We start from the raw sequence: 21,262 nt of genomic DNA, 5'->3' as shown, positions 1-21,262 counted from the left end.
GAATACAAGCAAAAATAAACAAAATAAACGTTGTGTCAAATGTCAACTCGTAGAGGGCGTCTTCTTGGCCCTTACCATGGTCTATATGGGTCTATACCGTCTGAAATCACTAAAAGAAGTGGTCTGAGCCCGGGTCTGAGGTACGATTGGCTACAGAAGTTCAAGTTGTACAATTATAAACCATTTTCTGTATCGTACAATATTGCTCTCCACTTAAAAATAAAAATCAATGAATTTCCCAATGTTTCTCGAGGCATCATAAATTATTTTTGTAATGATTATGAGTTCTATTCATAGTGACGCTATTATGAGTGCAAAACGGAAGACTTTTCAGCCAACACTCTATCTAAGATATTATGCATGAACATTATCAACCAATGCAACCCGTGTATAATATAATGATAAAATAGTTCGGGTAACATATGAAGCAATAGTCCACCAGTATTCATTTGGACTTTTAATGAAAAATTCGTCGTCCGTTTCATCCCTTTGAAGTCCGTTTACATTCCGCCGATCGGAAGCTGTCCATTGTCGCTGTTGCTGTAATTTCTGCTTATGTAACCCACTGTACAAATTTAGTGGAAAGCGGAAACAACGTTGAATACTAGTTTCAGTCTATTGTTCAACCTATAGTACATACATAATAGCTTTGTTTCTAAAAAAAACCCAAAACAACAACAACAACTCAACCCTCTTTTACTATTCAGAGACTGTCAATGTTGGCTAGCAACCTCTGCAGCTAAGAATGGGATGCGTAATCAAAATTAAACCTTTTTGTACCCGAAATTATCACTATCCCATTTTACTGTAAGACCTACTGTGAGCACATACAAATGTTTGTTCAGTTATCCTCGATTTGAAAACACATTTTAGAAAGACATGTTTATCCGATTCATTAAATCTGCACTAGATGCAAGAGATTTTGTTTCATAAATAACCAAAGATATATTCACTAAAAATTGGTCAGTTACTCATTAAAAAAAACCCCCCATTGTATTTGTTAATTGGTGGTTAAATTAAGTCTGAAGATAGTAGTGGCAAGTGGAAATGGTTGAGAGAAAGCTCTGTTTTTGGAATCTGTCGCCATGTTATAACGGTACTGTTTGTAACTGAGTATCATTTTCGATCACGATATATATCCACTGAATATTGTTACAATATCAATAATTAGACATTGTATATGTTAATCAGTGGCCGATGATAAGCAGTACAGATTGAAATCATGATCGTCGTTGAGGGCGCTGATTTTTGGTGCGGACACAAAAATAATTTTGATTTGATTTATCGAGTATAAGCAGCTGTCAATGTTTCGAGAATGAATCATGTTCAATTCACGGACTAAGCTTATAGGGTCATTTGAATCCCCCCCCCCCCCAAATGGAAACGAATCCCTGCTGATGAGACGTCATCAGTTAGCTTTTCAATTTTTCGACTGTGTGAGTATAAATTGTCTTGTGAAACTATCATTGTGAGTGAGACGGGGAACAAAGGAAGCCGAAGGAAATAAAAGGAATAGAAACATAAAGGGAAATGAAACCTTAGTGAACTGTTGAAGAAGTGCACGCACAAAACGCGACGATTTCCCCACCGATGTATAATAAAATTCTCTCGATGTCTGAACATAAAATTTCTTTCTCATTTGACTGCATATTGTCGTCTAGATCTTGTCGTCTGTTGATTATAGCGCATGCGCAATTCAATCACCACAACAAATCGCAAAATGGCGGCAATACGAGTTGCTGCATCTCCGGATGGAGGCGACTATGATAGGGAAGAACTATCTAAATATCGGTCACCCCTTGTGGCTAGATATGCCAGTTCTGAAATGGCTTTTAATTTCAGTGAAATCAAAAAGTTCACAACGTGGCGCAGATTGTGGCTGTGGTTAGCGAAGGCCCAACAGGTAAGTTACACGAGTTGTGCACGTTGTCCGGTGTCATTCGTACAATGTTTTCAGTTGTCGATACCCACCATGTACACAGAAATCTGTTGAGAAGTTACGTACATCATAACTACCGTGTGAATTCACGCGGCACTGAGAGTTGAGTCATATTGTCATTGTGGGCTACCTCCAGCTAGTAGTACTGTAGTAGTACAGAACATACATTGACAGATAGATATGTGCACGAGGATAATATTCAAGGTTCAAGGCTAGTAAAACTCAAATTATAATATCATTAACACCTGCAAATAGCGTTGTTATTTCATGATAACAATTTTAATATTTCCCTGTGTAAATGTAAAATTGTATATGTTTTTTTTTTTTTAAATTTACATTGTGATGTAAGTAATGAATAGCAAAATGCTATTGTGTCGACTATATTACTACATGTACTGTAGATGGGACATTTAAACAATAATGAATTGATAATACATATACATATTCAGATATCATCGTACATACATTTGTACATATTATAGCCCACTTATTTCTGTTTGTTATTTTATATTTTTGTTGATGACTAAATACAACTTTAGAACAAGAAGCTCACATTCTATAAATTGTACATGATGTACGTCATGTCATTTCACATTCTCAACATTTTGTAAAAATACAATATTATAATATTATGTTTTATTATTCAAATATAGATATACAACAAGAAAAGTTTTTTGTTTTAATTTATTCTAGCTTGTCATTTTTTTCAAATGATTTTCTTTTTTTGAAAAAAAAATCTTTTGTATGTGTCAGTGGAGATTTATAAATTCTATTGCAGTAATACCTATCATTGTCAGGGTAACTTTATATTTTAGTATACCTAATTTGATTCTAGATTTAGCAATTTTGTTGTTTGAAAATATTTGAAATAGAAATTTAACTGATTTGATACACAAGTACATCATACAGTACACATCGTTGAGACCAGGATAATTTTTCATAAATCTACCCTTCACTTCACTTCAACATTAGACTGCTCTAATGGTAATGTGTTGTATAATTTTTGAAGATGAGTTGGAAACATCTCAAACCTGCAAAGTCAAATTGCAGTGAGCAAATATGATGAATTGTGTGAAGCACCTGTTTTAAGTACATACATGTATGTATGCACATGCACATAGAGCTATGGGAAAGCAATGTTTGGCTACAGCTGTCTGGTTGCCATGGTAATCATGATACAAACTACATGTACAACATTGTGTAGGCTCTGCTAGTATTTGATCTATACATTTGGTCTCTATTGATTTTCTGGCTATACCAACACATAAATTGAACATGGGTGGGGGGGGGGGGGGTGTTAATTTCTAAAGTAATTGAAATTAGATGGTAAGATTTTGACTGGAAGGAATTGTTGGAAAAAGTATGACATAAAATATGTGTATAAATGAGTCACCATACATAAGAAATGAAAAAAAAGTAATCGTGTGTTTTCAAAGAAAAGGTCGAGATTTTATTTTATTTTATTGTATCTTTTTAAATGTTTTTATTTTTGAAAAATAATTGCTTCGACCCAAAACCAAATGAAATGTCTCACAATACCCCTTCTGTGATAGTTTGATGAAATGTGTACAGACATCACTGGGGAAAGAAAATGATTTACATGAAGGTCAAGAAGACAAAGAATTTCGTATCTTTTTGTTTAACAAATGTTTATGGTCGGTTGAACTAGGGTTGGTCGGGTTATTGGAAACACACATTTTTTTTTATTATGCCGAAGTAGAATAAATGTAAATAGATATGAATACAGGTTTAGTTAGCTATGTTTGATGGAACTAGTAGCTACAATGTGAAAGGCCATAGGAATGTATAATGTACATGTATACTGCCATACTGGATATTTACATTTTAATTGAGCTGCTGAATAGCCAATAACTAAGCAACACTGATCTGAACGCAAGCAATGAGTTTGATAGCATACACACATATATACACAGCTGTGATTAGAAATAAAGGTACCAACACAATACAATGTGTGAGGTGTTTGGTACGAATTAAACGTAAGAATACTGATTTAAAAAAAAAAAATTCTGTAAATTCACTACTTTCATTGAGTTCAGTCATAATGGTGTAGAAGATGTCAAATATCACACAATTTCAATCATAATTTCATGGTATTTTTTGTATTTTAAAAAAATATTGAAGACATAATTTAAGCAGAATGAAATAAACTAAAAAAAAAGTGACAAATTAAACCTCAAAATGTGCCAAACATTTAGTTTATAATAATAGGAAAGACTGCAAAATTAACGTGTTTGTACAAAAATTCAATATGGCTTCCATGACAATGTCAAAAGTTGAATCACTGTTGTGAGAGGTTATCAACCTAGTGAAGTAAATTGCAGAATAATGGCTGGAATTATTTATCAATGTGATCACAGTGAACCAAAGTATAAAACATGCACGTAAAAATCTACCAGGGTTCTCTAGTCATTTTACTGGGATTCCTGTACATGATGGTAGATGCTAAGATTGTATGGGAAACTGTGCCACTTTTACCCCTTCTGTTACCAGGGTTACCCAACCTTAGCAAAAAAACCCCACGGATACCTGTATCATGCATCCCAGTGAGAATTATGTGGTTCTCATCTATATATGTTCAAACACACTGTTGTTTGTTATGATTTGGTATTTGTCCAGTGTCAACACCATTCATTCTGTCTCATAGCTTTATTTACCACTTGTAAATCATTTACAATGTGTGTACTACCCACATGTGTGTGTTCAGTGATCCTTCTCTTCATTTGAGTTTTCTCAGCATTTCAAAAAAAAAAAAAATAATGAATGGACTACAAGCTTAACAATGGTATCCTAGCATTGCATGGCAGTCAAATGAAATTTCCTCAGCTGTTTACCAGTATACTGAATGTAGTTGCCACCATGTCTCTATAATATTGTCATTCATCCTGTAGAAAACAATAGGAAGATACTAAAAAACAAAGGGATACTTAGATGTGAACAAAGCATAGGTGCTTCATTGTAATAGCTGACACTGAGTTCACACACAGTATACATAAAACATGTTGTAAATAATTATTTCTGTTTACCAATGGGGAGGGGGCTACAGTCACATGTTTAAAGGCCCACTTTGGATTAGGATTATTGAAATTTAGGTGTGAAAAACAGTTGTCAGGGAAAGCTATAGAAAAAGGTGGTCGAGAACAAAACAGTAATCCTATATAGTATATACTAGTATTAAATCCTTATGGCTTCACTGATACATATGTACATCCAAGATGACTACGGCTTGACACAAGGCCCTTTAAAGATTATTTATTTCATAACACATGTTAGTTATATTTTTTAATGTTGGAAAAATACTCCAAAAATTGATATAAACAAAGAAAGAAAAAAGGTAAACCAAATGATTATGTAAGTACTGTATATCGATCATTTATTTCCATTGAAATTCAAAGTATAAGTTATGGGCCTGGGGGAAAGCAATAATTTGATTTCTTTGTATTATATTTGGTACAATAGAGGAAGTAGAGCATAGCTGCCTTGGAGTTAATCATGTTTGACACCACAAAGAAAGTAAAAAAGGGCTTTCAGAATTCTTAAACAGAGGCTTTTTATGTTCATCTAAACATAGCCCAGCTATTGTTGTCCCTATTGTTAGATTGAAGTTGGTAGTTTGTATTATGAATAGGGTACTCTGGTATGAATATACCAAACTTTTATTGATACACAATTGTGTTGTTCACATCCAAAAAACTATTGCCTTCAAGCCATCGTAATGGCATGTCAGTCATTAGAAAAGAATCTGTACTCCACCAAATAGTGGTTTAATAGAGTGTATAGAAATTGTAATGAGAGAAATGGCACTATTTATGTTGAATGAGTAAAAGGTATTTTTGGGTCGACTTTTTCTGACTTGCCCTTCTTACAATCTTTCCAGTGAACTATTGGAATGTCATCCCAACAACAATGTAACTCATCAATCTATGGCAATTCTCGACAAACTAATTGCAGACTTTTTCCTTGCACAGACTAGACTCTAAACCTTGCTATATTGACTGTTTTCTGTTAATCAGCTGTAAGAAAGAAATATGAAGAATAAAAGTTATTTGTTAGGGATTGATAAAACTGTTTAAACATTTGAGGACATATCTATGTACTTGACATCATACCCTGTGTGTAACATAATAATCCCATCAATTTGGCCAGATTTTAATAATTGTGATTTATGAAAATTAATTTGCGATTTTGCCAGTTGCAAGACATATGATAGACTGTAAGATACGTCGTGATGTTTCGCCCTCACCTGCCTCCTCTCACACTTGGTAGGGGTTGGCCGATGTGTGAGGGTGTCCCATCACGGCGTACCTTACAGACTAGACATATTATGTCGGTCACCATTTTCAATTCATGTTTTGTATCTGACCACAGAGGGCACCATATCATGACGTTGCAAGGTTGAGAAATTTCCTGAAGCTATCGTACAACATGCAGATTGTTCAATGGCAAATTCTTAAAGGAAATTCCTTTGAATGTTTGGATTTACATGAACATGTATGCAAACCATGTTGACATCATTGTATTCTATGTCTTGATAAAGATGCATTTTCCCCTCCTTACCTACAGACACTTGGTTTGGATATCAGTGATGAACAGATCAAAGAGATGGAGTCTAACATTGAAAACATAGATTTTGAGATGGCAAATCAAGAGGAGAAGAAACGACGACATGATGTGATGGCTCATGTTTATACCTTTGCCCACTATTGTCCTAAAGCAGCACCTATTATCCATCTAGGAGCTACATCCTGCTATGTTGGTGATAATACGGTAAGGGAATCGCAATTGGATCCTGTAGATTGAAGCTTTCAAACTGTACGAGTAGATCAGTGACTGGTTTGTTATTCAGGAGAGCACTCCACTCCTGATGTCTGATATGATGTTTAAATTTGCTGGTTAATCTGAAAAACTTTAAAATCGTCCGAAATGTTGATTTTGGAAGCACCAGGTTCAAGTTCACATTCTGTTGTGTAATACGGTATACCTGAATTTTGTAGAAAAATTTATATAAGAACCATAGGCATAGATGATACCTACATTGTATGCCATAGAAAACAGAAAAGTGCTCAGTAATTATACTCACATACCTTACTGCAGATTTACAAGACTGAGTAAAGCAATGGGTCAGTGTTTTTAGTAAGGTTTTAGAACCTAGTAGAAAGATCACAAGGAGATGAAATTGTTTCTTATATGTGGTACCTTAATTTTGGTTGAGTCCTCTGGTTGTTTCCAATAGTAAAAAAAAGTGTGTACATATGATATACAAATGTACATACTCTTTTCCTGTCCCATTCTTAGTACAAACCACAGTCAGGTAGACTTCCAGTCTGAGTGAGAATGACTTTTGAACTTGGATAGATGTTTTGTACTAACTGTCATAACTAACACACTACAGGTAACATAAACAGGTAGCATAAACATTACAGTAACTAACATATCATTATCCAATGTGTAAACTGAATTTCCATAGAGAACACTGGTACCTGTCCCATTCTTTGCAAAAATAGCAATCACACATTAAAATGTGTATCGTCTCCCCAACAGGATTTGATTGTAATGAAGGATGCCTTGCATATACTTCTACCTAAACTGGCACGTTGTATACAGAGATTAGCAGTGTTTGCCGATGAATACAAATCACTACCAACTCTTGGATATACACATTATCAGTAGGTATCATTTCTTATGTTACAAAAAATTAAATAGCTTAGTAAATCAAATGTTTGAAGTCATTCCATTGATTTGAATAGAAATATCGACAATTGTAGTATAAATATCAAGTCCATTCATATCTAGAATATGGTCCTATAACATCCAGCTACTGACCTGTTCTTGAATTATCACATCCAGTGTTCTCCCCACTGAAAAGGGAGTGTTGGTCAGTCATTAATATTCATAATATTGATATTCATTCCAGACAGTATTGTGATATATATATATGTATATATTTACTTGTGATGTTTTGTCATACTTTACAGACCAGCTACTATTGTTGGTAATAGGGCATGTCTGTGGGTTGGGTATGTGTTGCTTGTCACTGCTGTACATGATTGTATGTTACCTGTGATGTTTTGTTGTACCTTACAGACCAGCTCAGTTAACAACTGTTGGTAAAAGGGCATGCTTATGGGTGAGTGACCTGTGTATGGATCTTAGAAACCTGTGTAGAGCTAGGGACGACTTGAAGTTTAGAGGCGTAAAAGGAACTACTGGTACCCAGGCTAGTTTTCTTGCCTTGTTTGAAGGCAATCCTGAGAAAGTTGATGTCTTAGACAGATTGGTGACTGAAATGGCAGGATTTAAACAGTAAGTATCCAATGAGTATTCTACAAAGTTTGCTACACGTGTACAACTGCTGACATCAGACCATGGACAAAGGGAACTTGTCACAAACAGGGAAAGTAAACTTGTATTAATAACACTTGGCACAGCATGTTGAAACAGCAGACTTGTATTACTTTTCATGGTTTGATAAGAACAAGTTTATGGCCTCTTTAAGTGTACATGAAATGGCAAAGGAACTTCAAATTTGTTTGTGAACATGAACTATTATGTAAAGTGGCCATAAAACTGTTCTTATCAAATGATGGAATGTAATATAATACTTCCAACATAATGTGCCAAGTGTTAATAATCCAATTCAGCTGTCTAGTTTCCCTGCTTCTAACAGATTCCGTTCATCAATGCTTCAATGTCAGCAGTTGTAGATGATATGAAATAGTAGGCTGAATTTTTTAGATGATTAGTTGTAATAACCCAATATGGTGAAATGCTTGTAACAAGAAAAAATAAAAACACCATCAAAAGTTCCCTTTGTCACCGCTGTCACACAGATGGTGTTCAAAATCCCATCAGATGGGATTGCATGAATGAATTGCCAGTTTTGAAAATTGATCTAGCAACTTTATTTAATCAATCAATCAATCAATCAATCAATCAATCAATCAAGCAATCAAGCAATCAAGCAATCAATCAGTCAAAAGAACTTCTACAGCAACAGACTCCAAAAACATTGTTCTGACATAATTTTCTTCATTGCATGTTTCAGAGCGTATCTAGTGACAGGTCAAACATACAGTAGAAAGGTTGACTTTGATGTCCTTGCAGCCCTAGCTAGTCTAGGTGGCACTGTACATAAACTATGTACTGATATCCGTTTACTGGCTAACCTCAAGGAAGTAGAAGAACCATTTGAGAAGGACCAAATTGGTATGTGTATTTCATTCTTTTGTCATATTTCCATGACTATCTCGATGATGTTTCCATAACTTTCCAGTCTTCTCCCTGAGCTAAATAACAAGAGTTCAAAGCCCACTTGTACTTTCTGAATAACCTTTTCATACACTGCAAGTGCATATCATACTTCAAACCACATAATTGCATGCAAAATTATCTCAATGTAGGTTCCAGTGCAATGCTGCACAAATTTTAAACCAATGTGATGTTAGATGTTCACTTAGTTTTGATTTGATATGCATGTTCCAGTTCAGTGCCATACAAACATAACCCAATGCAATGTGAGATGTTCATTTAGTTTTGATTTGATATGCAGGTTCCAGTGCAATGCCATACAAACGTAACCCAATGCGATGTGAGAGGTGTTGTTCATTGGCTCGTCATCTAATGTGTTTGATTCAGGATCCACTACATACAATGTCGGTCCAATGGTTCGAAAGAACATTGGATGATAGTGCCAATCGGTGAGTCATGTCTAACATGTCATTATCATCACCATTATTATCCTTACCACCATTACCACCACCACCGCTACCACCACCTCCACCACCACCGCTACCACCACCACCACCAACACCAACACCAACACCACCACCATCATCACCACCACACTTAACACCACCACCACCACCACCACCACTACCACCACCATCACCACCCCCACCATCATCATCATCGTGATCACCATCACTACACTCGCCACCACAATCATCATCATTCTCATATAAGATTTCCATCCCTTTTTGTACTGTCATGAAATTTATTATTTGGTACCCGAACATAGTCTGCCCTCATATTTGTGAATCAATATGTACTATGCCTTGCCAACATAAGACAACCTTTTACTTGTATTTCACAGACGTATCTCCCTACCAGAGGCTTTCCTCACAGCTGATATATACTCCTTTAATACTTTACAAAATTTGTATTTCACAGACGTATCTCCCTACCAGAGGCTTTCCTCACAGCTGATATACTTCTCAACACTTTACAAAATGTCTCTGAAGGTTTAGTAGTCTATCCAAAGGTGAGTGTAAAGATGACATCATCAGTTTAGTTAGTTATCCAATAGAAATAACAAAAGCAAGGTTATAAGTATTACGATCCTCTGTGATGTAGGTTTTCCATACTTCTGTAGTGTAGTGTAGAGAAGAGTCCTTATTCAACATGTGAACTATTTATTTAACCCAATAATGGTGCAAAAGTTGTTGATGACAGTCCCTAAAAAATTAGTAGAATCACCACTTTGTATTAACCCAGATCTAAATGTATTTGGGGTGAAATGGTACTTTTATACCCCATGTGACATCATTATCATCATAAAAAAACTGTTTGTCCCTTGGACAAAGTGTACTCAGGAAGTCTTATTCTTATTCCATATTTGAGAAGTGCTGTAACCAAGTCACTTTCCACGTTTGGACAAAATGTACTTGGGTTATGTCTTATTCCATATTTGAGCAGTGCTGTAACCAAGTCACTTTCCATATTTAGACAAAGTGTACTCGATGCATGTCATATTCCTTATTTGAGCAGTGCTGTAACTACGTCAATTTCCATATATTGACAAAATGAACTTGGAGTATGGGTAATTTTATTTTTTGAAATTTGACATATTAGAGCTGGAAAAGAGAAAATAAATTATATATCTCTGATGTGATTTTTATGAACCTGTTTGGACTTTAAATCTTCCAGGTGATAGAGAAACATATTCGTCAAGAATTACCCTTCATGGCAACAGAAAATATTATCATGGCAATGGTAAAAGCTGGTGGTAATAGACAGGTTTGTATAATCTTTCTTGTTCTACATTTTGTGTACAAATTCTAAATCATTCTTTCTTTACCAATGTGTAAAACAGGGAGATTGTTGTTTGGTGTTAGTAAGAGGTCAGGGGTCATACCACAAGACTTACGAATTAGTAAAAACATGTTTTGGGACAGTCGTCGAATGAAAGTGCATTATGTTCTTAATCTCAACTATTTATTCCTCATTGACATATATTTGTAAACGTTGGCCCAAACCACAGTTAGAATTGACCGTGTAACTTAGCAAGTACAGTGTCTGTAATCTTTGGAATAAATCTGATGAATGCACAGTTATTTAACTAATAGTATGTGTGTATTTCTGTAGGAATGTCATGAACAAATCCGTGTTTTATCACAACTAGCCGGTGCCAAAGTAAAGGAGGGTGGTGAGAACGATCTTGTGGAGAGAATAAGAAAATCACCATTCTTCTCGCCTGTGAAACACCAGTTGGATAAACTCCTAGATCCAACTACCTTTACTGGCAAATCATCTGATCAGGTAACAGTCCACCAACTCTGTAGATGTATCCTTCCTTGGCTTGGTATTCTGTCTGAATAAGGAAACAGGCAGCACAGGTCATCTTTGCAATTTCTGAGAACCTTTCTGCTTAGATAAGAATTCCAAGTCAAGCCACGGTGATAGTAGATAGTGTCACAATACCTGTAGAAACCATACATCAGACATTATTGTTTTATTTTGTAATTGTCAAAGCTCCATATTGAAGAGCAAAACATTGTATTCCTGTTCATAGTCAACAACCATGGCATATAAATCATGGTTTCACCAGCAGTGTCAACAACGTCTCATAAAATATGTAGGAAAGTACAATTGTTTTGATGTCAACAAAACTACATATTTTCTGGAGCCAACAACATAGAGGCCTGAAATTTTCATACACATGGTATATATGTAATATTAAGTGTGTGTGTGTCTGTGTGTGTGTGTGTGTATGTGTGTGTGTGTGTGTGCGTACGTGCGTGCGTGCGTGATTGAATTGTTGGCTGAAAGTTACGAAGTCACTCACTCGTATATTTCGAATTTCAGGTCACACGTTTCTTAGAAGAGGAAGTGAAACCAGCATTGAAGCCATTTGCCCATTGGTTAGATGAAATTGCAGAACTTCATTTATAGTGGAGCATCGTTCGATGCAGTGTGAGGAGTGGAAACAAAATGCTTTGAATGAATCATAAATGGGAGACATTTGTTATATTGTCCTCCTCAATAAGATGTTCAGCAGTGTTCCTCCTGGTTATATAGATTTCTTTTGAGGCTTGGCAATTTAAGATATGGGGATGATGTCGTCTGGGAGGGGATTGATGTGGGCTTCGGTGGAGATACAGAAAATAGAGATGCACTTGTCTCTGTCAAGTACATGTAATGCATAGTAGTCTGTCATAGCTTTTAGCATAAGAAACAAGATAGTTGCCTATATGGCCAAGATTACTTCTTTTCCTGCAATTTTACATCTTTCTGTGCACAAGTATATTTTTTGGAAATTGCCATAATTTTCATATATAAAAAGGTGGTGTAATAATACTGACGATATACGGTATCAACATGTGTACTCATATTACAAATACTGATATGTGTAATGTAAAAAGTTGTGCAAAACTCGAATTCAAAATTTTAAATTTCACTATGTAAGATGGTGTCACCACACAACTAGTATGCAAATAAACTTGTAGTGGTATTTAACTGTTTGTCTATTTGCAGTCATGTATTGTTTATAAGTTTAGGAATTTATTTATATGATGGCAGGTGAGAGCACCACAGCCTAGAAATTGCAAGTTGTTAGAAGAAGCTAGTTGCTATTCTAGGCACCTCCAAGTCTTGGTGTGGAAATCGAGACAGTGCATTTTGGGAAGCCAGGTCTGATTTCTGTAATATGTGTAATGTAATTTTTATATCCCAGTAGCTGTAGTAGTTTTGACAAATGGAACACAGTAATCTCTCACTGTCATCTCAAGAAGATGTGATTCAATTGAGGGAAAGATAACTTATGCTTTTGTGTTTTCTTGTTGCATGACTTTAATAGCAGAACAGGAAGTGCTCCATACTGTCCATTTGTACTGATAGTGAAGTGATCAGAAATGTTATCAGTTGCTGAGCTCAAAGCTGCACCTCTTACCAGTACCATTGACAGGTGTTGCAACATCTATTCTTTCGTTACTAGTCTGTACTGAGTACTGCACCCAACAGGAAGTAAATGGAATATGGACATGGCTCCAAACTTATGATTTTTCACTGACAAAATGGGGTGCTGCCTGTCCTGCTGCATGGGTTTAGATAGTCTAGAAACTATACATGTGGTTGTTTTCTATTATCTCTCTCTCCACATATAGTGAAATGGACAAATTGTACCAAAAATCTAGTTAAATCTCCTGCTGGGGAAACGGTGAAAAGCATGTGTCAGTAATAATCCATCACACACTGACAGGCAGTTGTAATTGGTTACTTCGTTTAGTTGACTACAAACTCAAACTCCAGTCTTAAAGTAAGTCACACGAGACGTGATAATATCATTATGTTTATATCAATGCTCCAAATAGCATTAAACTTCTGTTGCTCGTTCGGTGGTGATAAGAATGGAATGTCATGCTAGAGAAAGTCATATTCACTATATGGCCGAGAGAGAGGTCGTAGAAACCAAGCCCACATGTTAGACTATATTGCAGGTTGATAATCAATTCTTCTGTGAGTCAGTCAATACTGTTGGCCCATGATTATGTTTCTTCTATGCTTGATAGATTTTACCATTAAAATAGAACTAAATGCTGCCTGCTGTTTCTGTTAGTTTCTTCTCACAAAAGTAACAATGTTTACACTTTTCTCTTTCTTTTAATTATTTATTTTAGTTTTGAAATGGACACCATCACTCATGAGTGTTTACCGCATTAGTAATGTAAAATAGAGACAAGTACTTGTATCCTAGGAAACGCTGTTATCAGTAAATATTGTTGGAATAGGTGAAGAAATGTAATTAATACTAATCATGCCAAGTAGATGCAATTTCTAAAATGTCTACGAAATAGTGACATTTTATAGTTTTGCCAATAACATATATATTGTTATTATGTTGATGTCGTAACCAATTTTATTAAAACTACTACTATGTGGTTGGCATTGGCACATGGTGTAAAACAGAGTATAGATTCCTGTATGTTTGTAAGTACACCAACCACTCAATACGCTATATTCCGGTTATAGGAAAGATAAAAGATTTCTTGTTTTGGCCACTAGGAGTGCTGTTCGCAAGTCATTTTTTTGACAGGAAGTGAAGGCCAGATTTAATTTGAGTAGAGTATTGTAGTGTAAAGACAACAGACACTTAGTTACCACTCATTCTCTATGTTCTCAAAATACTACTACTAATAATAATAGTGACTACCAGTGATCAAAACATGCCTAATCACTATTGTAATGCTCTTTTCAGAACATTCAGATTTCTTACACTTACATTTCATTTCAAGCTTCATGCAACCAGTAGCCAGGAGAAAATTTTAGCCCTCAGGTATTATTATTATTATTATTCATTCATTAGTCCTCAAAGGATACATAGTGTACAGCTCACAACAGAATAAATAAAAACAATATGCATAAAATCCCTGAAAAGGGCGAGTAAGAACAATGGCAAACTAAACAAATACACCTTAGCATTGATTTAACAATCTGACGGCTGACAGGACTAAACTCTTTCTTTATCGAACTTTGGAGCATTTAAGACAACAGTATATTTGCCAGATGGGAGAATATCAAAATATGCATTACATGTACTTTATAAAGTGGGTGTTTATGCTTTGCCAAATCTAGTGCGCCCTCTTGTGGTGCTTAGCAGAGAAATGATCGAAACTTCAGTAACCGGAATGTGGTGTATTGTGTATTATCAAACGACAAAACCAAATTTACAAAGTTTAACATGGTTTCATTATTATGACATGTTTTTGATAATGCCATATATAATCAAAGAATAAAAAATGTGCATTCTTTCACAGTGGTATGTAGTTTGATTCACACAGCCTTTTTTTGGTCAGTAGATGCAGCTTTAGTGTGAAAGGTACAGCCATTGGTCCACTTATGTAACCACTTGCTACCCATGTGAGAGAGCGCATTATATAAGTGGAAGGTACACCTGGATCTTTCAGGCTAGATGCAGCTATGTATGAACACTAATGTACAACTGCCGACATCAGACAGTGGACAAATGGAACCTGTTACAAATAGGGAAAAACTTAAACAAATTAATTGGATTAATAACACTTGGCACAGCAGGTTGGAAGTACAGAGACTTGTATTACCCACCATGGTTTGATAAGAACAGTTTTATGTGTACATGAAATGCCAGGGGAACTGGAAATTTGTTTTTGAATGTGAAATATTACATAAAGTGGCCATACAACTTTTCTTTTTTAAATGATGAAATGTCGTACCAGTTTCTGTATTTCCAACCTGTTGTGCCAAGTGGTATTAATCCAGTTCAGTTGTTTACAGGTTCCGTTTGTCCACGGTCTGATGTGTGAAGTTGTAACTACATTGTGGAAGTTGTAGAAGAGTTATGAGAGGACAGTCAGACTGAGTGTCTTTGCAGATATCATAATTTCTTTATTTTTGTGTATAAGAACCAGAACGTTAAACTCTCAAATGCCCATCACACTATTTTACAACATAGCACTATTGGTCGAAGTGCTATTTGGTGTAAAGACGATCATATAAGGTGATATGTTATTTGTTGGATGGGCCGATAAGTTGTTTCTCTGCACAAGGCAAGCATGGTTGCAGGCTGAGGAATAAGATTGATGTACACGTTCACACAAAATTGGTTTCATTTATTTCTGCTTATTAAATTGTTGAGCCAGAGGCTCTTCTCACATCGTGTAAAGGCAAGTAAAGTATACAATATTTACATTATCATTTATGCTTTGTGTTATTGCCCTGGTAGTTAAGCCTTTGGTTTTCTAAGATAGACACAAACTAAAACTATTGTTGCAACATGTTGATACAACAGTGATAACCTATTGAATGGACGTGGTTTAATTATAGTCTCAGTAGGGAGGTGTCTCTGAAAACTAGTTTATTTAGAGTTCCATGAACTTGAAGTGTTGTTTTGGGACTTCCAATGTTTACAATATGTTTATCACAGGGTGATTAGAATGCACAACAGAGGGACTGTGATCACCCACTTGTGTAATTTACGACATTGAAGAACAATAGATATAGTTTGCATCTATCTGAGTAAACTGAAGGCTGGATTACCAGTGACGTATTTGCTACCCAAAATGTAGGTTATTTTCATAACTTGCTATCTGAAAAATATGCTGATATTTGATAATAAGACTTCCTTCACAAATGAGAGAACTGTAACATAATTGAAAAACACACTAAAACATTGAAAAGTAGGAACATCTTTACTGAGTTCCTCTGAAGTCAACAAGCACATCAAAGTTTTAGCAAAATTGTACTGTCAAACAACTACACACAGCTGTCTCAACTTCGTGCCATTATTTGTATGCTACTTTAGAAGATGGTAATTTTTACATATTCATAAAATTACAATAATTATGAAATTTGTGTCGGGGGGGGGGGGGGAACCTGTCAGTCTTAGAACCCTATGGCATTCCTGACTATTGATGGTATGGTTATGTGGCTGTAATATCAGTTTCTAATACATATCTGTAGACATACATATCTTTTAATAATATCCCATTGTTAAAGCGCATCATTTTAACTAATCATGTGATTTCATTGCATTTGAGAACATTGAAAAGTAGGAACATCTTTACTGAGTTCCTCTGAAGTCAACGAGCACATCAAAGTTTTAGCAAAATTGTACTGTCAACCAACTACACACAGTAACTGTTCTATGATGGATGACACATGACCAGTTGCAGTAATATCAAAACAGTGGGTTTGCTCTATCATAACTTAACACATCTTTATTAACCCCTCCAGCCTTCTTATATTCTAAGTCAGATTTGTGGGGTCATCAAAGAGCAAATACTCTTCAATTCTCTGTGGTAGATTTGCTGATTTCACTACATTTTGGTACTGTCGTCCCATGGCCACTCTCAAACAGTGACGACAATGATGCTTCAGAGATCGGGGCATGTCTCCTACATCTAAAACCTGTTGATGTACATCAGGGTGCCAATTAACCAGAGCTTCTGGATACTCTCTGAAGCCTAAGAATCTCCAATTTGGAAATGAATTGAAGAGAAGGCACAAAAGTGGCATATTATTTGGGGACCGCTTCAAAAATGCTTTCAGATCGGACTCATCAAATTTATTCAATACAGCCCCATTATTTAGCATTAATTTGATATATTTGTCTGATTTCAATTTCTGAAAGAACATGCCACTTGTTTCCATTTCGTTATAAACTGGGCCACAAATCATTGCATAATCTAACGGTGTGTGATTGGCGGCATCTATCTTATTGATGTCATCAACGATTTCTATAAGTGTTGGTACACACTTAGTCATGGCATTGCGGTATGCTAAATGCAATGGATTGCATCGATCTCTTGTTTCTATATTGACATGACAACCATGTTTCCTTAGAAACTCAAATCCTGACAAATTTCCCATATTTGCGGCGGCAAAAATTGGTGTGTAGCCGACAGCATTGGTGGCATTCACGTCAGCACCGAGAGATATCAACAATTCTAAATATCCGATTTTCTCAAATCGATCCAGTGCTGCCAAATACATGATGCAGTTGGAGCGATAAAAAGGCTTGTTGATACATGTAGCATCCGAGTTCTGAAAAAGCAGTTTCAACAACTCCAGACGGTTTTCATCTGGAGGTTTATGAATGACGTCCATGAAGATCTCGTCACATGCTGTTGCACCGTACTGAAACAGTAACGTCATTCCCTCTATATTACCAGTCTTGTATGTCATATACAATGGATCCATTCTATCGGGCATCGCTGAGTCAACTTCAATCTCTGCTTTATAGCGGAGAAGTAATTCCAAGCAACGATTTGTTGAACGATCGGGTGAAAACAGAGCAATAGCAATATGTAATGCTGACAAGTCGTACTGACCGACACCAAACTGTCGTAGAGTTGTAATAGTGCTAGAATGTCTGGCAAAACCAAGATACTCGCGGGGCCGAAAACTAAAATCTGCACCAAAACCTTCCTTAATTATCAGTTCCAATCTTTCACTATCATCATCTTCAAGTACTTTGTAATAAATTTTCTTTAAATCCTTGTGATAATCATCAGTCAGCATATCCCAATTTCGATAGAAGAAGGATATCTGATCTAAGAATGGTTCCAATTCTTTTGGAACTATATCTCTCCCTCGATCTATCTCGTAGTCACTTTCATCTTCGTCTGTGATATCATCATCGATACTAGAATTACTCTCATCCGCCATCACTGATGGGTCTCTGGGGTTTGACCAGCAAGGAGCTCTCTAACGCTGCAAGAGCAGATGAGAATTTAAATTTGAAACAAACAGAAAAAATCAACATTCTAGAAATATCAATAAATGAAAATAAAAACTGAAACTTGAATGTTGATGTAGGTGTTGTCAAAAAAGAGCATTAACATCAGTCTATTAATACAATATGATGAACAATCTTTGTATATGTCAACACAGAGATTGGGGTATTTGTGATGTCATCAATAGAGACTGTCCATAAACCCATACAGGAAAACCCACAAAATGGCTGAAAACATGTCGAGCGCAGTAGGGTTTCTCTACAATATTTCATTGTTGACTATTATCGAGGTGCTACTTTATCACCCAAAACTATATGCACATTGAATGTAGTAATCAGAATTAAGCCTGACTGGAGTTTCTGTCTGTCTATGTATATATGTATGTATGTATGTATGTATGTATGTATGTATGTATGTATGTATGTACATGTATGTTGGTAGGTAGGTAGGTAGGTATGCCTATGTCATGATTGTGTGTGTCATGAGTGCTCATATATTTGTCCTAGCTATGTGCAGAGTGTCACTGAATAAGATTTATTGATATATTATTAAATTACTGTTGTACAGTGAGACCTATTTTAGGGTCAGCAATATCAAACCTGCCAACCCACAGTCCTGCTTACATGACGGTGCACGAGTCTGTATTACTGACTTGACTCTGGGACAATTGTCAGAATCGAGTCCCGAATTCCTCCGTATGCAAGCAGGACTAGCCAACCCCATGATCTACTCCACTATTTATATATAGCTGTGTAGCTTACTATATACAGGGTAGCAGTAATAATACGTAGCAATACTCACAATTGTCAAGAAGGATAATACGTTTTCACAATGGGGTGATATAAGACGGTCAACACCAATCAAGCATCTTCTAGAGGATCACACCTCTAACCTGACGCCGACGCCGATGTACTTCCGCAATCGCCATCCAAAGGTCATGAAAGGACAGTGGCATGGGAGGTACTGTGAATGCACTGCGCATGTGTGATTTCCTCTTTGGTACCAATGCATGTTGCAATTGGTATAAATTCGAAGTATTTTTGCTGATTTGCCAGTTGTTGTTTGTTTATTTATTTATATTTATAAAACACATTGCAAACGATAGCACATCAACACAGTAGTCTCGGTTATTACTCAGCCTTGTCTTGTCGTTGAGGGCTCCATCCCCCGGCAATAGGCTGGGAAACGGGACAGAAAGACAAGTCAGCAGTTGTAGCGTAAGTAAGGGCATAGTCATTTTTTCAGCTGGAAGGCAGGGTTCGGTGGATTTTTCCATTGGTCTGTTAGTGAACGTACTGAAAATGGTAGTTATTATTGTCCATGACTGACCATTCATAGATATATAACAACAAATGCATAAAAATAATTGTTTGGTTTCGGTTACCGGCGACCCCACCTAGTTTGTCTCTGCCGACCCTAAACTTTTTTTTAAGTATGCGAGGAAAGAAAATAATATCGCAAAAATTGTGAAGTGTCACGAGAAATATTGGATGTGGAAACTGACATCAACTTAAAAAGACAATGAAAACGGTTCTTCCAATCAGTGATGGCTGTACATCTGAAGAAATAAATAACCCCGGCGCGGGTAAATAGCACGGAGACCATTCATTCATTCATTCATTCATTCATTCATTCATTCATTCATTCATTCATTCATTCATTCATTCATTCATTCATTCATTCATTAAATTCATTCATTCATTCATTCATTCATTCATTCATTCATTCATTCATTCATTCATTATTTTATTTATTTATCTATCTATTCATTCATTCATTATTTTATATATATATATATATATATATATATATATATATATATATATATATATATATATATATATATATATAACTCGGTGAGTATCAATCTGCTAAGACAGTGCTCTATACCGCAGTGGCAGAGCGTAATAGTTTTGGTAGTACTGGAACTCTTTCTTGGGTGTTACACCCAAGAAAGAGTTCCAGTACTACCAAAACTATATATATATATATATATATATATATATATATATATATATATATACATGTATATATATTTATTTATACGGCAACAAAATGTTGTAAAGTTATAGATGTAAAAGCACTGTCTATGGTAACTCAAGAAAGTACATTTAATATTTGGGACTCTCTCCGAACAAAGAAGACTAAAATTCAGTTACAAAATTTCATGGACAGTAAGAATTACGTTTTCTGTGAAATGACCTCAATAAGAAGTAATAAAAACAAGAAATGGACTAGGTGTAAGCCCTTAATCTTTCAATTACACTTGCAACTCCACCCGTTCCTCTCCCGGCCCCGCTCCCCTATGTCAAGTTTGGAGAGTCTGAAAAATATGACCTTTTTCTAACATTTTATTAGACTCTGTCCGGGTTTATAAATTATAGATTCCTATCTTTCACCGGCATTTCACTTCCGATATAAAGTGTGACTTTCAAGTTTCATATAGGATCTATAGGAGGTTCCAATTCCGAGGCTTTTGTAAACTTCTAACCTATTAACAGCCCTGCCTATTAAAAAGCACTTCGGTCCAGCGCCCCCTCTCGTCTGAGCTCTTTAGACTTAACCATTTCAGAAAGGGGTTTCTCTTATGTATAGAACGACACTGATATTGGACACAAACCATTCAGGTGTGAAAAATATAGAATTTACGTCTCTATACCTCATTATGAAAAGTAATTATACAAAAGAGTCTTGAGTCTCAGCATAGACCCTCCACCAAGGGTATATATCTAATTTGTACTTAATACTTCACGCTTGATTCAATATTTAAAATAAAAGAACCCCCTTCAAAAAAGTGCTTTCGGGGTCAAAGAGTCAA

The 21,262-nt window shown here is 35.8% G+C and overlaps 2 protein-coding genes across 2 annotated transcripts; one reads left to right on the top strand and one right to left on the bottom strand.

The window, feature by feature from the left end:
* Positions 1-1,727: 1,727 nt before the first annotated feature.
* On the top strand, positions 1,728-14,969 carry LOC144434790 (adenylosuccinate lyase-like). Its single transcript, XM_078123289.1, has 10 exons — positions 1,728-1,903; positions 6,521-6,724; positions 7,499-7,623; positions 8,042-8,260; positions 9,003-9,163; positions 9,507-9,654; positions 10,127-10,217; positions 10,883-10,972; positions 11,321-11,494; positions 12,041-14,969. Exons 1-10 carry the CDS (start codon positions 1,826-1,828, stop codon positions 12,125-12,127), a joined length of 1,377 nt encoding a protein of 458 aa, XP_077979415.1. The 5' UTR covers positions 1,728-1,825; the 3' UTR covers positions 12,128-14,969.
* A 1,620-nt stretch (positions 14,970-16,589) lies between these two features.
* Positions 16,590-18,301, bottom strand: LOC144435411 (ankyrin repeat domain-containing protein 61-like; the record flags this gene model as incomplete). Its single annotated transcript, XM_078124007.1, has 1 exon — positions 16,590-18,301. A coding segment is annotated over one exon (1,347 nt), but the record flags the coding sequence as incomplete, so codon positions are not given.
* Positions 18,302-21,262: the final 2,961 nt, after the last annotated feature.

The sequence above is a fragment of the Glandiceps talaboti genome, chromosome 5, assembly GCF_964340395.1.
Source record: "Glandiceps talaboti chromosome 5, keGlaTala1.1, whole genome shotgun sequence".
In the NCBI taxonomy this organism is placed as follows: domain Eukaryota; kingdom Metazoa; phylum Hemichordata; class Enteropneusta; family Spengelidae; genus Glandiceps; species Glandiceps talaboti.
The sequence above is the reverse complement of the archived record's forward strand: the minus strand, read 5'-3'. Positions and strand labels throughout refer to the sequence as shown.